A 19,781-nucleotide genomic window follows, 5' to 3' on the forward strand; every position below is an offset into this window, starting at 1 on the left:
ACAGAATTTATTCGCAGAAACTAGAGGAGACAGTAGCAATAGCAACTATGCAGGTCCCTGTTACCCATCACATACTGGGTCATTCCAGGAGGATCTTGCAGGGCAAGACTGCAGACCTGGGAGAGAGACATTGGCCCTTGGGCTGTGAGGCCTAAGCTACATTATTGGAGAAGGCTAGCCTCTTTCCTGGGGCTGGGGTCTCATAGCAATATGACGTGAGAGAATCTTGGCCTTTGGTCCTCTTCTGCAACATTATCTTTTATGCTTGAGGGAACCTGAGGGTCTCCTCTAGCATAGTAAAGAGGCTGGGGTCCAAGCCTTATGATTGCCACTATATGATGTAGCCTGATCTTTCATCTGAGCATCCTAAAAAGATTATCTTAAGAACATGCTGTAGCCAATTTCCAAGGAGATCTGTAATCATTAAAGAAATTAGAGCAGCAATTAAAATTCACTCAAGACATCAGACCAAGAAGATTGTTCAGGCAAAATCTACCCAATATTTAAGAAATTATGAATCTCCATCTTATACAAACTGTTTCAAAGAACAGGGAAAGACGTACTGTGTCCTAGTTTATTTTATGATTTTTGATACCAAAATCAGGCTGATAAATTAACAAAAAGAAATGTGCAGATTAGTCTTATTTATAAATAAAGACCTAAAAATCTTAAATAAAATATTAGCACACCAAATTCGTAAACAAATATATAGATATATGACAAATAATTTCTACTCTGTAAGGTTTATTCCAGGGATTTAATGATAATTTAACAATAGTCAACCTATTTATATAATTCATCATAGTAACAGATTAAAGAGAAAGAATTATCTTGATAGATGCAGGAAAATTTACATTATTTACTTTATAAAAACCCATAGAAAACTAGAAATAGATTTTTTTGAAAAATATGAAGATATCTACAAAAATATGCACAAATATGCTTAATTTTAAAAACTTTAAACAATTCTTTTTAAAGCCAGGAACAAAAGAAATAGTCCAGCTACTCATTATTTCTATTCTTCATAGTACTAGAGGTCCTAGGGCCAGAAAAAAGGGCAAGTAAAAGAAATAAAAGCTATAATGGTTGAAAATGAAATAACAAACTTTCACTTTTGTAAAAAATAATGATCATCTACAAAATCCACGAGAATTTACAAACCATTAGAACCAATGAAAGAGAAAGTTATTAAAGTTGCTGAATATAAGATTACTATACAAAAATTAATAAAAATAAGCAATGCAAATATTTAATTTAAAAATACATTATTTACATTAGCAATTACAAGCTACCTAAGAATACATATTAAAAAGAGCCTTTTGGGAAAACCATAAATTTTTAATGAAGGATATACAAGAATATGTAAATAAATTGAGAAATATGATCAAGGATGAGAAAAGACTCAAATTCATTAGGATGCCAAATTTTCCCAGGTTGTTTTATAAATGCAATGCAATTTCAGTCAAAATCTTAAAAGGCAACACCACACTGCTTACACTGCTACTAAAATTCATGTAGGGCTAAGCCATAAAGAGCTAAATATTGTCAAGACAATTTTGAATAATGAAAATAATGCTAACAATATTAATAATGGGAATATTTGCCCTGCCAGATATTAAGACATTTTAGGTCTCTAAAAAGTAAAACAGTGTGCTTTTGCTAGATGGATAAACAAAATAGAGCAATGAAACAGAAGAGGCTGGAAGCACACATAGAGTTGGCATTATAAATCAGAAGGAAAAGATGAAATGTTCAATTACTGGTGTTTGAACAATTGTCTAACCATATGAAAAATGATAAAATTAAATTCCTGCCTTTTACCATGCATAAAATAACTTACAGATGGGCTAAAGACTTAAATGGGAAAAAGCAAAAATATAAAATTTTTTAGAAGAAACTCTAAAAACTCTTTTTAATCTCAATTTAGAGATGGGATTTCATAAACAATTCATTAAAAGCCCAAGCAGCAAAGGAAAATATTGATAAATTGAGGTCTATTAAAACAAGAAAAATGTACGATGAACATAGGCAAACAAGACAAGAGAAAAATAGAATAAAAGATATAAACGGAAAAATTACAGAAGAGCAAAGCCTAAATGGCCAAAATATATTCATGAACATATTCTCAATCTCCCCAAATAAATAGGGGAATGCAAATTAAAACCACAACAAGATACTATTGGGTACACACTGAATAAAAATTTTAAAAAATATATGTTAATAATGATTGTGGGGAATAGGAATTTTCATATACTACTGGTGGTAATTAATGTAGTACAACCATTTTTGGAGGTAAATTTTGCAACATCTAATAAACTGAAGATGAGCACACCTTCGGGTCCAGAAACTGGAGGTGTCTATTCAGAGCTGCTCTTACAAATGTGCAGTAGAAGATGGGTACAGAAGAGTCCATTTCAGTGCTGTTTGCAATAGTAAAAAATTAGAAGTAACCTAAATGCCCATTAGGAGAAGAATGCATAGACAACAGCATTTCCTTCATTCAATGACTATTATATAGCAGTCAGATGAATAAACTAAAGTTATGACAATCATTAAGGTACTCTCAAAAGGATAACATTAACTGAGAAAAAGCAAGTAGCATAAGGGTATGTGACAATGGTAACAGGAACAATAGCAACCACCTCAGCAGCAATGGTAATACAATAGTGACTACCACACTTCAGGAGCCATCCTAAGTGCTGTTTGTGTATTAACTGAGTCAATCTCACAGCAAAATCCTATGAGGGAGTCACCGTTATTATCTCCATACATTCATCCATTGTACAGATGAATAATTTGAGGTAAAGAGGTGTATACTATGATACTATTTATGTAAAATTCTAAAACATGCATAAATAGTATATCTTCTTTATAGATACATATGCAAACAAAAATTCTTGGGAATGATATATACCAAGTTGAAGATAATGTTTATTTTGGGAAAGGAGTAGAAGGGAAGAGATAGACAGTGAGGCCTTAGACATATCTCTCATGTTTTACATCCTTAAGAAATGAGAAAGGTCTGGAGAAAACTGGACAAAATGTTAATATCTGTTATCTCTCTTAAATCTGGATGGTGGGTACATGAATGTCTTATATTATTTTATGTATGTTTTGTCATAATTTAAAATAAAAAAATTGAAAAGAAAGAACATAGGATGGTTTAAGCAAAAATTGGTGCCTACATAAGACTTGTAGATACACAATAATGGAAAGTTGCAGAGCAGAAAGAACAAGTTAAAATTTGAGTCCTAACTATGTGCTTATAACCTGTGTGACTTTTGGCAAGTTATTTAACTTCTCTAAGTCTCTGCTTCTTCATCTGCAAGACAGAGTTAATAATATCTCCTTCTTGAATTGTGGTGAGGAATAAATGAAAGTAAAAACCAAAACTATGTTAAACAACCAGCAGCATCTGATAGTATTAATACTTACCAGCACTATTTTCCAGAAAAGGAGTCAGATCTAAGGAAATCTGTAGGCTGAATACCAACAGCCCCTTTACCAACTGCCGTGGCTATTGTTCCAATTCAGGACAAGCAACTGGCAAAAGCAAGGCAGGGTCCTAGATCTAGAGATGGGGGTACAAATCGGTTTAGTAGGATCGGGACTCCAGAGTAAGGGAGAAATCAAAAGCTCAGTTATAGGACCTGGGCACAAGCCACACATGAAGCAAACCTCTGCCTTGTTCAGAGACTGGAGGGATGTAAGGAGCCCTTAGATCTCAGGAGGAAGTTGCCCTTGTTGACTTTGGAAGAGCATCTTTCAGTGGGCGGACCATGAAGGCTTGGAAATTCTTTTCTTTTGGTCTTTTTGTAATTTCTTTTGTGTGTCTGTGCATACAGGGGAGCGTAGGCTAGAAAATGAAAAGGACAACTTTGAAAAGGGAGCTGAAGACAGGTTCATGCTGGATGCCCCAGATTTGGGGCAACTGATGAAGATCAATGTTGGCCACAACAATAAGGGGGGATCTGCAGGTTGGTTCCTGTCCAAGGTGAGTTCAACTGCTTCTCTGTGGTCCCTGTGGCCTTGGAAGGGGGGCTTCTTGTTCTTCAGAGGGTTGTATCTCAGCCCCAACTTCCCTCTCTAGGTCCATCTGCATTCACTCTTCTACTTAAGCCAGATGGCCAGTCATTCTGTCCTCCTTATGGTCTCTAAGACTTCACCCATGTTATCATCTTCATATGAAGCCCTGTAATTTCTTTCTTTCTTTCTCTCTCTCTCTCTCTTTTATTTTTTAGGGTATATGTGCACAATGTGCAGGTTTGTTACATAGGTATACTAGGTATACGTGTGCCATGCTGGTTTGCTGCACCCATCAACTCGTCATTTACATTAGATATTTCTCCTAATGCTGTCCCTTCCCCAACACCCCACCCCCCGACAAGCCCTGGTGTGTGATGTTCCCCTCCCTGTGTCCAAGTGATCTCATTGTTCAGTTCCCACCTATGAGTGAGAACATGTGGTGTTTGGTTTTCCGTCCTTGTGATAGTTTGCTGAGAATGACAGTTTCCAGCTTCATCCATGTCCATGCAAAAGACGTGAACTCATCCTTTTCTATAGGAAGCCCAGTACTTTCATCTGAACCTAGCCAGGGCCCATTCATTGGAACTTCTGGCTACATTTTACTGGCCAAATATGTATCAGGTGGACACCCTAGCTGCAGTGAAAACTGGGAAATCAGGTGGTTAGCTTTCAGCCTGTAGAATAGAAGTGGACTAGGAAGAAGGTGATTGGAAAGGGTGTTGAGTGAGCATCCTAGTGATGGCCACACTTCTGTTCATAATTATTCTGAAAGTTCCTTGAGGGCACCTCCCTAGCTCTTGGCATGGGACTGGGCATTGAATCAACAAAGGAGGAAATGCCCAAATTCCTCTGGAAAGGAAGGGCTTGCCTGATCCTAAGAGCAGCAAACCTGGTACTGAACAGGGTACCAGGAGGCTAAGTGGAACTGCTGCTTGGATTGGAGAAGAAATAGGGCGGGAGTCCAGAATCCAAATAGCCGATACACCAGCAGAGGTGTGTTTTCAAGTGGTTTTCTATTTAGCTGGGCAAAGTGGGGAGAGGAGGCCTGTGCATTTTATGACCTCGGCCAGGGTGGGCCACAGACAGGTACCTTGAAGTCCACTTCCTTCATTCTGGAAAGGAAGACAGTAGAGTGAAAACACAAGGTTTAGTGGATGCAGCTTTGAAGGGTGAACAGTTTCACCCTCTTGAACTCAGATTCCTTCTTGGTCACATGGGTGCATTGTGCTCTCAGGAAAGTTTTCCAAGGAGGCAGGTTCACATGCCAAGATGTGCTTCTTTGTTTCTTTGTTGCCTTCAGTCTCAAAGGGCAGCTTGGCAAGGTGTGAAATCTATGGGTGAAAACACTTTTTTTCCTTTAAAACTTTGTGGATTCTATTCCATTAAATTCTGAAATTTGATATTGAGGCCAAGTAGACTTTCGTTTCTTTCTGAGTAACCCAATTTTTTTTCCTGCCAGATGCTTGCAGATGTTTTTCTTTATATTAATTCAAAAGTCTTGACAGACAGCATCTAGGAGTGGGGCCTATGTTAGCCCGCCCTTCCTTCCTTCCTTCCTTCCTTCCTTCCTTCCTTCCTTCCTTCCTTCCTTCCTTCCTTCCTTCCTTCCTTCCTTCCTTCTTTCCTTCTTTCCTTCCTTCCTTCTTTCCTTCCTTCCTTCCTTCCTCCCATGTTTGTTTTTAATTTCTCTGGAACACAGTATGTGTTTTCTATCTGATGGGCAGGATATTTGTTATTCATTTATTATTTGTAATTAATTTATTTATAGGTCAGAAAAGAGATTTCTTATTGTATGTTAGATTCTTGCTTGGGTGGCATTTGTTCTGGTCTCTTCCTCAGGACAGCCAATTACCTACCTATTGGATTTCCATTCTCTATCTTCCAAAACTGGCATCTTCCCCTTTACTCCCCTTTACTGCTGTCATCTCTACTTTTTTCATTCCTTGAGAACTTGTCAAATTCCCACCACATCATTGATTTGCTGTTCCACACTGAGTTCCACTTCTTTCTCCTGTCAATGTGTATTTCAATTCTGAATGTATTTCTTTTAATTATTTTTTTCTTACAAAACGAATACATGTCCATCATAAAACATTTAGGAAATACAAATAAACAACAAAAAAATCACTCATAATTTTACCACCCAAACATAACCAGTTAATATTTTGATGAATATCCTCTAGCCATTTTTCTATTAATAGATATATTAATATATATTTCACTTTTTAAAATATAGGATCATAATGAATACAATATTTTACAAACTTGTTTTCATTTTTAAATATAGCATGCATATGTCCCCATGTTATTTAAATATAATAACCTGGTTATTTTACAATATAATTTTACAATATAATTTTTTTTTTTGAGATGGAGTGTTGCTCTGTCACTGAGATTGGAGTGCAGTGGTGCAATCTTGGCTTACTGCAATCTCTGCCTCCCAGGTTCAAGCAATTCTCCTGCCTCAGCTCCCAAGTAGCTGGGATTACAGGTGCCCACCACTATGCAGGGCTAATTTTTGTAGTTTTAGTAGAGACAGGGTTTCACCATGTTGACCAGGCTGGTCTCGAACTCCTGACCTTAAGTGATATGCCCACCTCAACCTCTGAAAGTGCTAGGTTTACAGGTGTGAGCCACTGCACCTGGCTACAATATAATTTTTTATGATTGAAATAAGTGTTTTAGATCTACCATGACTTATTAAATCAGTCTCCTTTTGTCAAATGTTTCTTTTTTTCCTCAAAATTATTGTATAATTATGCTATATACTGTATATTATGTAATATATAAAATGTATATTATGCTGTACAGGTTGAATATATCTTATTGTAAATGCTTGGGACCAGAAGTGTTTCAGATTTCAGGTCTTTTTGAATTTGGAATATTTGCATATACATAATGAGATATCTTGGGATGGGACCCAAGTCTAAACATGAAATCCGTTTGTTTCATATACACTTTATGCAAATAGCCTGAAGGTAATTCAACATAATATTTGTTAATACTTTGTTACATGAAGCAGAGTTTTGACTGTGTTTGGACTGTGACCCCTCATATAAGGTCTGACGTGGAATTTTCCACTTTTGGTGTGTTGTCAGCGCTCAAAAACTTTTGAACTTTGAAGCATTTTGGATTTCGGGTTTCAGATTAGGGATGTTCAACCTGTGTGTATATATATACTGTATACTATTATACTATAAATAGTGCTGTGACAAACATTCTTGCCTTATCTTTATGTAAATCTATGATTATTTCTTACAGTAAATTCTCAGGAGTTGGTGAAAGAACAGGCAGAATTTTGAGAACTTTGAACTATTTGTGCTGTATAGTTTTATTTTTCTTGATTCCCTTTCTTAGTTATTTTTTAATCTCATCTGATTGCCTTTTTATGGTAGTCTCATCTGTCTAAAGATATTTACTCCTATTTCATAAAGACTAAATCTTCTTATATTCTCTTAAGCACATCAGTTGAATGGTGTGAGTTCTTTTGGTGTGTCCCATATTAGGTTCTTTCCAGAGTTCTGCCCTTCCTCAGATTCTTTGGAATGATCTCTGTCTTTGATTCAAGAATTTGCAAGGCCTTAAGTTGGTGTATTCCCTTTACCCAACCTCAGATGAGGTGGATCTTGTTCAGACTTGGTATCTGACAATAGTCAAGCTGCCCCTGAAACATAGGGCATGCTTATTAAATCTCCCATCTTCCTACTCCTCCTCTCCTCTTCTTCCTCCCACTTCTATTTTCATTCTTGGCTCCAGTTGGGTAATAACCAAACTTCCATCTCACATCCAGGGTTGATTGGAGGCTCTTAGTCCAATTCTTAGATCCTGGATGGTACTGTCCTGGTATAGCTCTGCCCTGATGTGTTGATGGTTTCTTTTCTTATTCGTATTGCCTGAGTCTTTGATACAAGTTGGTTGCATTTTATGCAAGAGATGCATTCCTAAAAATCTATCTATCTATCTATCTATCTATCTATCTATCTATCTATCTACCTACCTACCTACCTACCTACCTACCTACCTATTCTTTTGAGATGGAGTCTCATTCTGTCGCCCTGACTGGAGTGCAGTGGCATGATCTTGGCTCACTGCAAGCTCTGCCTCCTGGGTTTGCACCATTCGCCTGCCTCAGCCTCCCGAGTAGCTGGGACTACAGGTGCCCGCCACCATGCCTGGCTAATTTTTTTGTATTTTTAGCAGAAACGGTTTCACCGTGTTAGCCAGGATGGTCTTGATCTCCTGACCTCATGATCCGCCCGCCCCAAAGTGCTGGAACTACAGGCGTGAGCCCACACCCGGTTAAAATCTATATACTTTGAAATTCATTTGAGACAGAATTTTCTGCAGGAATAATGTAAAGCAGAGGGTTGTGCACTTTGAACATATATAGAGAGAACCATGAAGGTGTGTGTTTTTGTTCTAATGCTTTTGTTTTTTACAGTATAGTCTTCAATATTTTACAAAGCTACCAGATGCTTGCTTAGTCTTGGTAGCATTTTATCATCGTAATCCTGTTCTAAAGTGATCAAATTTTTAAAAGAAATTTCATTGTGTATATTTAAGGTATATAACATGATGTTATGAGATACATATGGATAGTAAAAAGGTTACTACCCATATTGTGTTATGATTGGAGAACACATTCTAGCTATTAACAATTCTACTTATCCTAGAGCAAGTTTTCAGTTGTATCTTTTGGGCACATTTTGAGAGGGCCCCTCAGCTCGTTGGTGTATTCTAGAAGGCACACTTATTTCAGCCTCACTAACTTAGCTCACATGGGAGTCCCTGAGGGAGGCATCATAGATTCCATTGGCCTTACTGTTGGTGGCTGATGTTTTCTGAACTATCATAAGATCCTAGGATTCGGGCTCGCAGTTCCTCTTGCATGGGCTCTGCTTCTCACCAATAAGGTCAGAATCCCAAACTTCAGCCTGTGAAGACAGTGATGATTTTGTCATAGTTTGTAAATCCAGACTTCCAGTTCTTGTGACCAGTCTCACAGTTCACATGCTGCCAAATTGTTTGCTTCAATTTAAAAAATGACCTGCAGCAGTGGAGGGAGCACTGTCTCAGTAATTCAAGTCAGAAGGTAATTGCCAGTCATTTCTGTGTGATTCTAGACTTTACCAGGTATCCTGGACACAGTTGTGTCCTTGTGATAAGCTTTCCTTGGGCCACGAAGCTGATACTGGTATATTCTTAAAGTAGACTCAAGTGATTGGAAGATTGGATTAGATCTCCAGGTGCACCCTCAACAATGCTTATCTACATCCCTGTCCCCTCTTCTCCTTCCCAGATTGTCATTGAAGATATTGGGAACAAAAGAAAATATGACTTCCCCCTTAACCGCTGGCTGGCCTTGGACGAAGACGATGGCAAAATCCAAAGGGATATCTTAGTGGGTGGAGCTGAGACCACAGGTAGATTTGAAGAAAGGGGAGGCTCTTTTAGGTATTTTACTTTCTGCCTAAGGATTGGTGTTGGCCTCTGTGGGGCTGGAGGCCTGTGATCAAACAGGAGCCAGCTGGGTCTGCAGATAGCATTCCTCCTGCTCCTGAAACTGTTCTGTCCCACTGGGTTGCAGCCTGGGGCTCTGTTGTTGCCAGAGAGTCTGGGGGACGCTGCTAAGCAGATACCAACTGCCCAGGGCAAAGGAAGGTATCCATAGGATGAAGCCAGAATGTGAATTTCTGACAAGCATGGATGTTTCCCAGGACATTGATTGACTCTGAACTCTTCCTGATATTGAGTGCTTAGTATATGCCAGGCCTTCTTCTAGGTAGATACCTGACCCGCATGGTGTCCTTCAATCCTCACAACCACCCGATAAGGTAGGAACTGTTATTGTTTCCATCTCACAGATGAGGAAACTGAGGCACATGGAAGAGCCTTGTCCAAGGGCACACAGCAGGCAAGTGATAGATTCACGATTTGGTCTGTTTCCTAAAGCCCTAACCTGTATGAATTCCACAGAAAACTTCCAACGCCCAACATGGCAGTCATGGTCATGGATGTTCTAGAAAATCAATGTTGATATTGTGAACATCTGAGAATATTCTCTGCAGCAGAACCTCCCATGACTCACCATGGGAGAAAATCCATGTTCTGTAGCATAATGTACAAATTTCTCCACAATTTGGCTCCATTTATCCTACCTACAGAGTCTTCCCACACCCTCTCTCCCACTGCACATTCACACCTTCCTTTCTCCCCTCCATCTTGTTCCCATGCCTTCCCTCTCCTCTCAACTCCCTGCTTGCCTTGCTCTTTCTCTCTCTGTATCCTTGGAACCTGCCTTCTCATCCTGCAAGGCCTTTTCTCTTCTTTCTGCCTCTCAAATTCCTGATCCCAGTCACTTCCTCTGAGCCTTCCCTGACCTTCTCTGGCCTGGGTAACTTCTCCCTTCTTTGGCTCTATGCATCCTTGGCAGACCTTTATTGCTGCTGTTTAGAAGACTAAATGGTCCTCTACTCCAGTGCTTTTCAACCTCAGCATTGTGACCTGATCTTTGTGAGGTGTGGTACAAGTCATCTACAGATGAAAGTGTGCAGTTTACTTAAAAACATGCTTGAATAGAATTAATATAATCCTATTGAATGTGTGAATATTATATGTCTCCTAGTGATAGAAGAAGAGCAGAAATGATAACAGCTGGGAATTGATTATATCCTAAACCATGGAAGTATGTCTGATGTGGGGACACCATTTCTCCATGCATCTTAGAGAAATAAAGCTTGAGACTTTTTTTTTTTCCCCTAGAGCAGTGGCCATTCCTTTTTATTTACTTACTCCCCAAAGGCCTGGCATCTAGTAAGCACTCAATAAATGCTGAACAAAAGAAAATGTAATTTTAAGAATGAATGATGCACCCATGTAGTTGCATGTATTATCACTCAAAGAAATTTGGGATTTTTATTTCTCTGAGGTTATGGGATAAGAGTGTGATGTACAGTAGGATGAGGGATGGGTGGGGGAATTAACAAGGCTTAAAGTGACAACTGCCTTAGACCCCAGGACAGAATTAAAGAATATAGGCCAGGTGTGGTGGCTCACGCCTGTAATCCCACCACTTTGGGAGGCCGAGGTAGGTGGATCACTTGAGACCAGGAGTTCGAGACCAGCCTGGCCAACCTGGCGAAACGTTGTCTCTACTAAAAATACAAAAATTAACCAAGTTGGTGGCACACGTCTGTAATCTCAGTCACTCAGGAGGCTGAGACACGAGAATCGCTTGAGCCTGGGAAGTAGAGGTTGCAGGGAACTGAGATTGCACTACTAGACTCCAGCCTAGGTGACAGAGTGAGACTCTGTCTCAAAAAAAAAAAAAAAAAAAAAAGAAAAGAAAAGAAAATCTAGGCCAGTTCTTAGCAGAATTGCCTGTCCAAATGTTTGCCTTTGGTATTTTCTTTTACTTCACCCTGTCTCAGAGTTTAATCTCCCTTTGCTAGTTCTTCCTCAGAATTCCATGTCCTCATATTGCCTGCTGATAGACCATAACCTCAAATGGCCCAACCAACAATGTTTTCTCTCTCGCTCAATCCTCCCTCACCCTACCACATCAGGCAGCAAAGGAAGTTATGTTTTTAAGTTATCAGCAAAAGAACAAGCGAAATGAATCAGATAGCCCTGAATATAAATCTCCATTAATGGAGTTGACTATTATAATTAGATTAGACATAACAATTCATCTGGCAGCTATTAATAATGTAGGCATGGTAATTATCATTAATAATAAGTACTATTCTTAGCCAACCCGAGTTCCTCCTTCTCTTTGTTAGTTTCCTGTAATCAGCACTGACAGCTTCCTGTAATAATACGTGCAGTTTATTCTCAAACTCAGATGCATTGGACACACAAACTCTGGAAAAGATGAAATGAAGTCGAGAGGGACATTAGGTGGCATCTGGAGGAATAGGACATGATGGGGAAAGAGACATGTGTGGAGGAGGAGGGCTTTGGGGGTGTCGTAACCAGGAAGGGGAGGAAGAGGTGGGATATTATGATGCAGCTCACATTGAACACTCTCTTTCCTGTTGTTTCCACACCAGCTATTACGTATATTGTCACCGTCTTCACTGGGGATGTCCGGGGGGCTGGTACCAAATCCAAAATCTACTTGGTCATGTATGGGGCCAGAGGGAATAAGAACAGTGGGAAAATCTTCCTGGAGGGCGGCGTGTTTGACCGAGGCCGCACGGACATCTTCCACATCGAGCTGGCTGTCCTCCTTAGCCCCCTGAGTCGGGTCTCCATCGGGCATGGCAATGTGGGTGTCAACAGAGGCTGGTACTGTGAGAAGGTAAGGGATGCCCCTGAAGACAGCCTTCCCTGATTCAACCCCTCTCCTCTTTAACTTGCAAGTAAAAACTTTAACCTGAATCCTACTTCCTCTGAACTAGTTACAGAGTGCATGGGCAATCTCTTTCACTGGGCATTTTGGGTGGTTATGTGTCCATCTATCTTGCCTCAAGGGTGGTCAGGAACAGGGGCTGTTCTGTACATGCATCCAAGGGCCAAGCAGGACAGGTTATCCAGAGGTGTTCAGTTGGTGGTTATGATTATCCTGATTCCTGGTGTAGTGTTTCACTCAGCTTATAAATCTTTCAATCAATAAGTATTTTAAAGTATATGTTTTTATTGTGGGATACTTACACTTTAAAGAATTATATATTAATAACTGTCTGACATAGGGAATGTTAAAAAGCAAACCTCAATTTTGTCTATCACACAGCTTGAGAGAGAGAACATTTGAGATGCTTTTGAAACTCCTCTGTGTCCTTCCACAGTCATATAGTCCTCTTTCCCTCAAAGGGCACGTACTATTATGAATGTTGTCTATTATAAACTTGTATTGTTTGTAACTGGCAATTTTTATCCCTCCCTCCCTCCCTCCCTCTCGTCTGTCCTTCCTTCCTTCCTTCCTTCCTTCCTTCCTTCCTTCCTTCCTTCCTTCCTTCTTTTTGTTTTATTTTTGGACAGAGTTTCACTTCTGTCACCCAGGCTGGAGGGTAATGGCACGATCTCAGCTCACTGCAACCTCCACCTCCTAGGTTCAAACGATTCTCCTGCCTCAGCCTCCAAAGTAGCTGGGATTACAGGCATGCACCACCATGCCTGGCTAATTTTGTATTTTTAGTAGAGATGGGGTTTCACCATGTTGGCCAGGCTGGTCTTGAACTCCTGACCTCAGGTGATCTGCCTGCCTCAGCCTCCCAAAGTGCTGGGATTACAGGAGTGAGCCACCGCACCTGGCCATAACTGTCAATTTTCACTTAACATTATGTTTTAGAGATTTGTCCAAATGGTAACAGAAGCTGTAGTTCATCCATTTCCCTGCTGCAAAGTATTTATTTGTCCATTCTTCTGTTGATTGATATTTTGGAGTGATTTCTTGATTTTTACTACTATGAGCAATCTTGCCTTGAAGTTCTTGTACATGTATCTTTGTAGAAGTGTGCAAGAGCTCCTCAGAATGAAAGTGCTAGGTCACAGGGCAAGTGAATCTTCAGCTTTATAGGTAACTGTTACTTCCAAAGTATTCCAGATTGTTTTCCAAAATAGTTGCACCATTTTACTCTCCTGTCAGCCATGTGTAAGAGATATTTTGTTTTATACATTCTTGTAAATGAATTTTTAATTTTCACCATTTTGGAGGTTGTAAAATGATCCTGTTGTGGTTTTAATTCTTATTTTTATGATTACTACCAAGGTTGAATGTGTGTTTTTTTCTTTATTGGCCATTCATGTTTCTTTTTATGTAAAATGTCTGTTCATGTCTTTTACTGATTTTCCTATTGACCAATCTATCTTTGGATTTATTTTTAGGAGTTTTAAAATTTAATCTGGATATTAATCCTTTGTTGATAATATATGTTCAAATATTTTCTCATAGTTTGTGATGTTCTTTGAGTAAGATTTAAAAGTATTTAGTTTATCAATCTTTTCGTTTATGATTAATGCATTTGGTATTATTGAAAGAAATCTACTTATTTCAGAGCTATGAAGACATTCTCCTATATCCTTTTCTAAAAACTGTTTTAATTTTTCCATTTATGTTTTTAAAATACTAGGAATTGAATTTTGTGAGGGAGAAATTCAATTTTATTTTTTCCATGTAGATAGGCAAATGTTCCAGCAACATTTATTGAAAACTTGACCAAGGTTAAGAATCACCTGGAATTCTTGTTAAAAATAGATTCCTAGGCTCTAATTCAGAGCAAATGAGTCAGAATTTACAGGTAATCTGGATATTTAGCAAGTGGTTTAGATAATTTTTATCATTGAGAAAGTTTTGGAAGCACTGATTTACTAAATAGTAATTCTTTTCCCACTGTTCTGAAAGACATTTCTATCACACATAAAATTCACAAAATGCATGGCTTTGCCCCTGAGTTTTCTAGTCTGTTCCATTTATTTAGTTTATTTCTGCACTAATATAACACTCACTATCTTCATTTTTACCTCTGTACTGTCTTAGTATCTGCTGGGGAAATTTGTTCACCTTGTTATTCTTCCTCTAGAATGTTTTGACTATTCATAACCACTTACCCTTCCAAAGAAATCTTTATTTATTTATTTTGCCAAATCCCATGAGGAACAGTGTTGAACAGAATTCATTTGGACCTATAGATTCATTTGAAAGAACTGACATCTTTACTGTATTGAGTTTCCCTATCTACGGATATGGTATACTTCTTAAAATTTATGTCTTCTTTAATAGTTTTCAATATAGTTTTTTTTTTTTGATAAAGGAATTGCATGTCTGTTAGGTATGTTTAAGAGACCTTATAACTTTTGTTACTATTATAAATGGTATCTCTTTAAAAATTATATTTTCTAACAATTTATTGCTGATATGGAGAGGGAAGTATTTTCTGGACATTTAGTTTACATAAGGCCATTTTGCTAAACTCTATTGTTAATTCTGATAATGTCTCAATAATTATTTGGTTTTTTTTCTGTAGGAGGTCAAATTATACATAATAACAGTTTTTTTTAAATTTTCAAAGCTTGTAGTTCTTTTTTCTTTTTTGTTTATTTGACCACATGGCCTAAGACCTACAGTACAATGCTGAGTAGTAGGATTAATAGTGGATATCTTTATTTTGTTTCTGATTTTAAAGGAGCTACTTCTAATATTTTATTTGGTTGATTTTTTTTTTGCAAGTTTATGGTAGACATTCTTAGATTAGATCTGTAAAAATCCCTTCTATTTCTCTATTGTAAGGTGTTTTCATGATGAATTGTCGTTAAATTTTATCTAATGCTTTTCTGCACTTAGTGAGATCATTGTATGGTCTTTCTTTTTTATTCATTAAGTTGGTGCACTAATATGAGTGCATTTTCAAATGGCAAACTAACTGCTTTTTTATAAGTCAAACTTGGTAATAATAGATTGTTTTACATGTTTTTAGAGTTATTAACATTTAATATAGAATTTTTCTGGCCAGGCGTGGTGACTCAAGCCTGTAATCCCAGCACTTTGGGAGGCCAGGGTGGGCACATCATGAGGTCAGGAGATTGAGACAGGCTTGGCTAACATGGTGAAACCCCGTCTCTACTAAAAAAAAATACAAAATATTAGCCGGGTGTGGTAGAGGGCGCCTGTCCCAGCTACTTGGGAGGGTGAGGCAGGAGGATGGCATGAACCCAGGAGGCCGAGCTTCCAGTGAGCCGAGATTGCGCCACTGCACTCCAGCCTGGGTGACAGATCGAGACTCCATCTCAAAAAAAAAAAAAAAAAAAAGAAGTTTTATATCTATGTTCATGAGTAGCATTGGCCCCTTATTCCTTTCTTATATAATTGTTGATTGGTTGTGGTTCTAGAATGAAATGAGAAGTATGTCCTTTCCTAAAAGAGGGTGTATAAAATTGCAGTGATGTTTCCCAAATGTTTGGTTGCAGTCTCCTGCAAAATTGTATAGGTAGGGGTGTGTGTGGGTGGGTGTATGTGTGTGTATGTGTAAAATTATGGATTTTAAAGAGCAGGGTTTTGTTTTGTTTTTCTTTGCTGTTTATAGGAATATTCGGGCTCTTTATTTCTTATTCAATCTGTTTTAATGAGCTTTTTTTGGGAATTTGTACATTTGTAAGTTATCAAATGTATTGACATAAATTTATACACATCCAGTGTTCTCTTATTTTTTAACAACTGATGCATCTTTTATCCTCTGGTATAATTATGAACACTTTTTATATAGTATTTATTCATGCCTGTTGCTTTTTAAAAAATATGACTCTTACAAAAAGTTTATTTAGCTCTTTCAAATAACCAAGTTTGGCTTTGTGTACGCTGTTTTAATTCTATTCTCTGCTTTATTGACTTGTATTCTTAACTTTATCTCTGTTTAATTTCTCTGAGTTTCTTTCATTGTTCTTTTTCTAAATTCTTAAATTGGATTCTTAGCTCATTAATTTTTAGCCTCCTTTTTTTCTCGGACAAACATTTGATACTATAATTTTCTCTCAAAGTAGTGCTTTAGCTGCATTTCATATATTTTATAAAATATTTTTATTCAGTTTAATTGTATTGTTTCATTTTAAAAAGCAGCTTTGTTGAAGTATAATTAGCATGAAATAAAATACACACTCTTCTAAAGCATACAGTTCTGTGAGTTTTGATAAATGTACACACCTGTGTAACCATGACTAGAACCAATATATAGAATGTTTCCATCACCCCAAAATGTTTCCTTGTGCTCCTTCACAGCCAATATCCACCACTCTAATCACTAATCTGATTTTAGTCACTAAAGATTAGGTTAGTCTTTTCTAACATTTAATATAAATGAAATCATTTAGCATGTACTTTATGTGTGTTCGTGTCTGACATTTCACTCAGAGTAATGTTTTTGGGATTCATAATGTTGTTTCATGTATTAGTAACTTATTTTTTATTGCTAAGTAGTATTCCATTCTTTGGATATATAGCAATTTGTTTATCCATTTAATCGTCGATGAACATTTGGGTCATTTTCAATTTTGGGGGTTACTATGAATAAAGCTGCTATGAATATTCATGTACAAGTCTTTGAATGGACATGTGTTTCAATTTTGTTGGATAAATACCTAATAATAGAATTTCTGGATCCATGGTAAAGATATGCTTAACTTTTAAAAAATTCCTCCAAACTGTTTTCAAAGTGGCTACATTGTTTTGTATGCCTGCCAACAATATATGAGAATTCCAGTTCTTCCATATCCTTACCATCACTTGGCATTGTCAATCTTTCTATTTTTAGATATGCTCATGGGTGTCTAATTGTGGTTTTAATTTACATTGCCTCTGATGACTAATTACGTTGAACTGTTAAAAATGTGCTTATTGATCATTTGTATATATTCTTATTCTAGTAGCCTTTGCTTATTTTACATTTTTAAGTCTTATTAAATTGTAAGAATTCTTTACATATTCTCGATACAACTTTTTTGTTAAATACATCGATATATCTATGTTTCCATATCTGTGTGTGTATGTATGAATAATCTCCCACTGTGTAGCTTGCCTTTTCATTTTCTTAACAATGTTTATTGAAAAGCAGAAGCTTTTAATATTGTTGAAAGGCAATTTATCAATTTTTAAAAAATAGTTTGTGCTTGTTTGGGTTCTTATTTATTATTACACTAAAAATTCTTTTGTGACTCATTAGTTATTTTATGACTCATTATTTTGAAGTGTGACTTTTAGTTTCCAAATGCATGTTGTCTTATTAATTTATTTTTAATTTAATATCATTTTATTCAGAAAACACAGCCTATATAATGCCATTTTAAAAAATGCGTTGCAATTTACAATGCATGTTCAATTTGTGTATTGCTCCAAGAGCTGAATTTAAACATTTAATTTTATTTATTAAATTCAGTTTGTTACTTTTGTTATTTGAGTCTTGTTTCCTTACTATCATTTTGTCTGTTTGGTCTGTTAATTACTAATAAATATGTGTTAAAATATCTACTTTTGTGTGTGTGTGTGTGTGTGTGTGTGTAATCTCTACCACTATTGAAATATTTACCATTAAGGTGGTAGATATTTCTTATTGTAGAACTAACAATTTTTGCTTTATGTAGTTTGAGGCTATGTTACTAAGCATAGAATTATTATAACTTCCTAATGAATTCAATCTTTATCATTATCCAATCTGATACTATTTATCTCTGAACTGGCAAATTTAGTCTGCTTATGTTTATTGTAATTACTGATATATCCGTTCTGCTTTTACTGTTTCTTTTTTCTTCTTTTAAAATTATTTTGGGTTGACTGTTTTTCCCTATTTCTTTTTTCCCTTTATAGTTATTTTACTGTACATACTTAATATGGGAAACCCTAAATATAATTGATACCTCTACTCTTTTTTGGCAAATGCAAGAACCTTAGAAATCGCTAATAGTAATAATTCTGCATGCTATTTTTTGCCTAGTATTTTAGCTCCATTTTAAATTATTTTAAAATATACACATTAGATGTCATTGTTTTATAGACTTGTTTGTTCAGATTTACCTACAAGTTTCCCGGTTTGTTTGCTTGTCACTTCTTCTTGCATCTAAGACCTTATTTCTGGTATCAATTTTCTTCTTCCTGAAGAACACCTTTTAGAAGTTTATTTGATAAAGGTCTATTGTTGGTAAACTCTGATTTTGTTCATTTGAAAAATGTTTTTATATCACTCTCATTCTTGAAAAATAATTTTAGGATACTGAATTCTATATTGAGTTTTCCTCCCCAGTATCTTCTGGCTTCTGTTAGTCTAACTGCCACTATCTGTTTTTTCTATCCAGATGCTCTTAAGATCTTGTTTTTGGTATTCCCTGCTTCTCCTCAATATGTCTATGTGTGCATTTATTACTATTTATCCTGACTGTGACCAAGCTTATGGTAACTATTTCTTAGGTAAAACTATTATTATTTTCTGTCTAGAGCAAAGGCAAAAAAAGGTAGGCTTCTCTTTGCAGATTTTTTCCTATCTACCTTTTGTCTAAAGGAGCAGTCCTTCAAATATTTCTGCTTATTCAGTGTTTCCAGTTTGGAATCTCCATTTTGTAAAGCCCATGGCCTAGTTTCCCGCATCCTCAAGTAGCTATTAATTTCCTGGTCTCTGAGTGCCTGGGATTGTCTTTTGCTGCAGTGCAGCACCAACTTTAGCATTCACATTTGCCCACTCTCTGGGTTTCTGCTTACTCTGAATTTTGCTGGTTCGTATGGTTTCTCTGTAACCCCCTGGCAGCTCAGCAATGTATATAAAGTGATACTTCCTGTGGTTTATGTAACATATGGCTATTTTGTGGTGATAAAAGGCTTTTCAGACTACCTAGTTTCTGGACTACCTAGTCCAGAAGCAAACATTTTTAATGTATGAATTACACTAATTTATTTTTAAAGAGAATGACAAAGTAGTTTTTAAATAACAGAATATAATACCCTCGGGATAGTTATATTTAACAAAACAATAAAAGAAAGAAAATCCTGAGATAAAAACCACAAGCTCTGGTAACAATACTATATTTAGTTGCTTACCTAACCTTTAACCTTCCAGAACCAGAACTTTTATCATCGATTTTTAAGCACTTACTATATGTTTAGAACTATGTTCAGGGGACCCACAGGGGTGAGAAAACACACAACCTCAAACTTTTAGGATTTTGCTACTTCTTAAAAAGACAAAACTAACCAATACACAGTTAACAATGAGAGAACAACTCAAGAGTAACGAGGAAACATCTGCATCTGCAGGATTTGTTGAGAGGAAAGACAGACT

General features: G+C 36.9%; 1 protein-coding gene across 1 annotated transcript in view; it reads left to right on the top strand.

The window, feature by feature from the left end:
• Positions 1–19,781, top strand: part of LOXHD1 (lipoxygenase homology PLAT domains 1) — a 181,899-nt gene that overhangs the window by 42,730 nt on the left and 119,388 nt on the right. Inside the window, exons 6-8 of the mRNA XM_007974137.3 lie at positions 3,846–3,994; positions 9,326–9,449; positions 12,078–12,328. Coding sequence (XP_007972328.3) covers positions 3,846–3,994; positions 9,326–9,449; positions 12,078–12,328 — 524 coding nt within the window. The remainder of the gene's footprint in view (positions 1–3,845; positions 3,995–9,325; positions 9,450–12,077; positions 12,329–19,781) is intronic.

The sequence above is a fragment of the Chlorocebus sabaeus genome, chromosome 18 (genome assembly GCF_047675955.1).
Source record: "Chlorocebus sabaeus isolate Y175 chromosome 18, mChlSab1.0.hap1, whole genome shotgun sequence".
Classification (NCBI taxonomy): domain Eukaryota; kingdom Metazoa; phylum Chordata; class Mammalia; order Primates; family Cercopithecidae; genus Chlorocebus; species Chlorocebus sabaeus.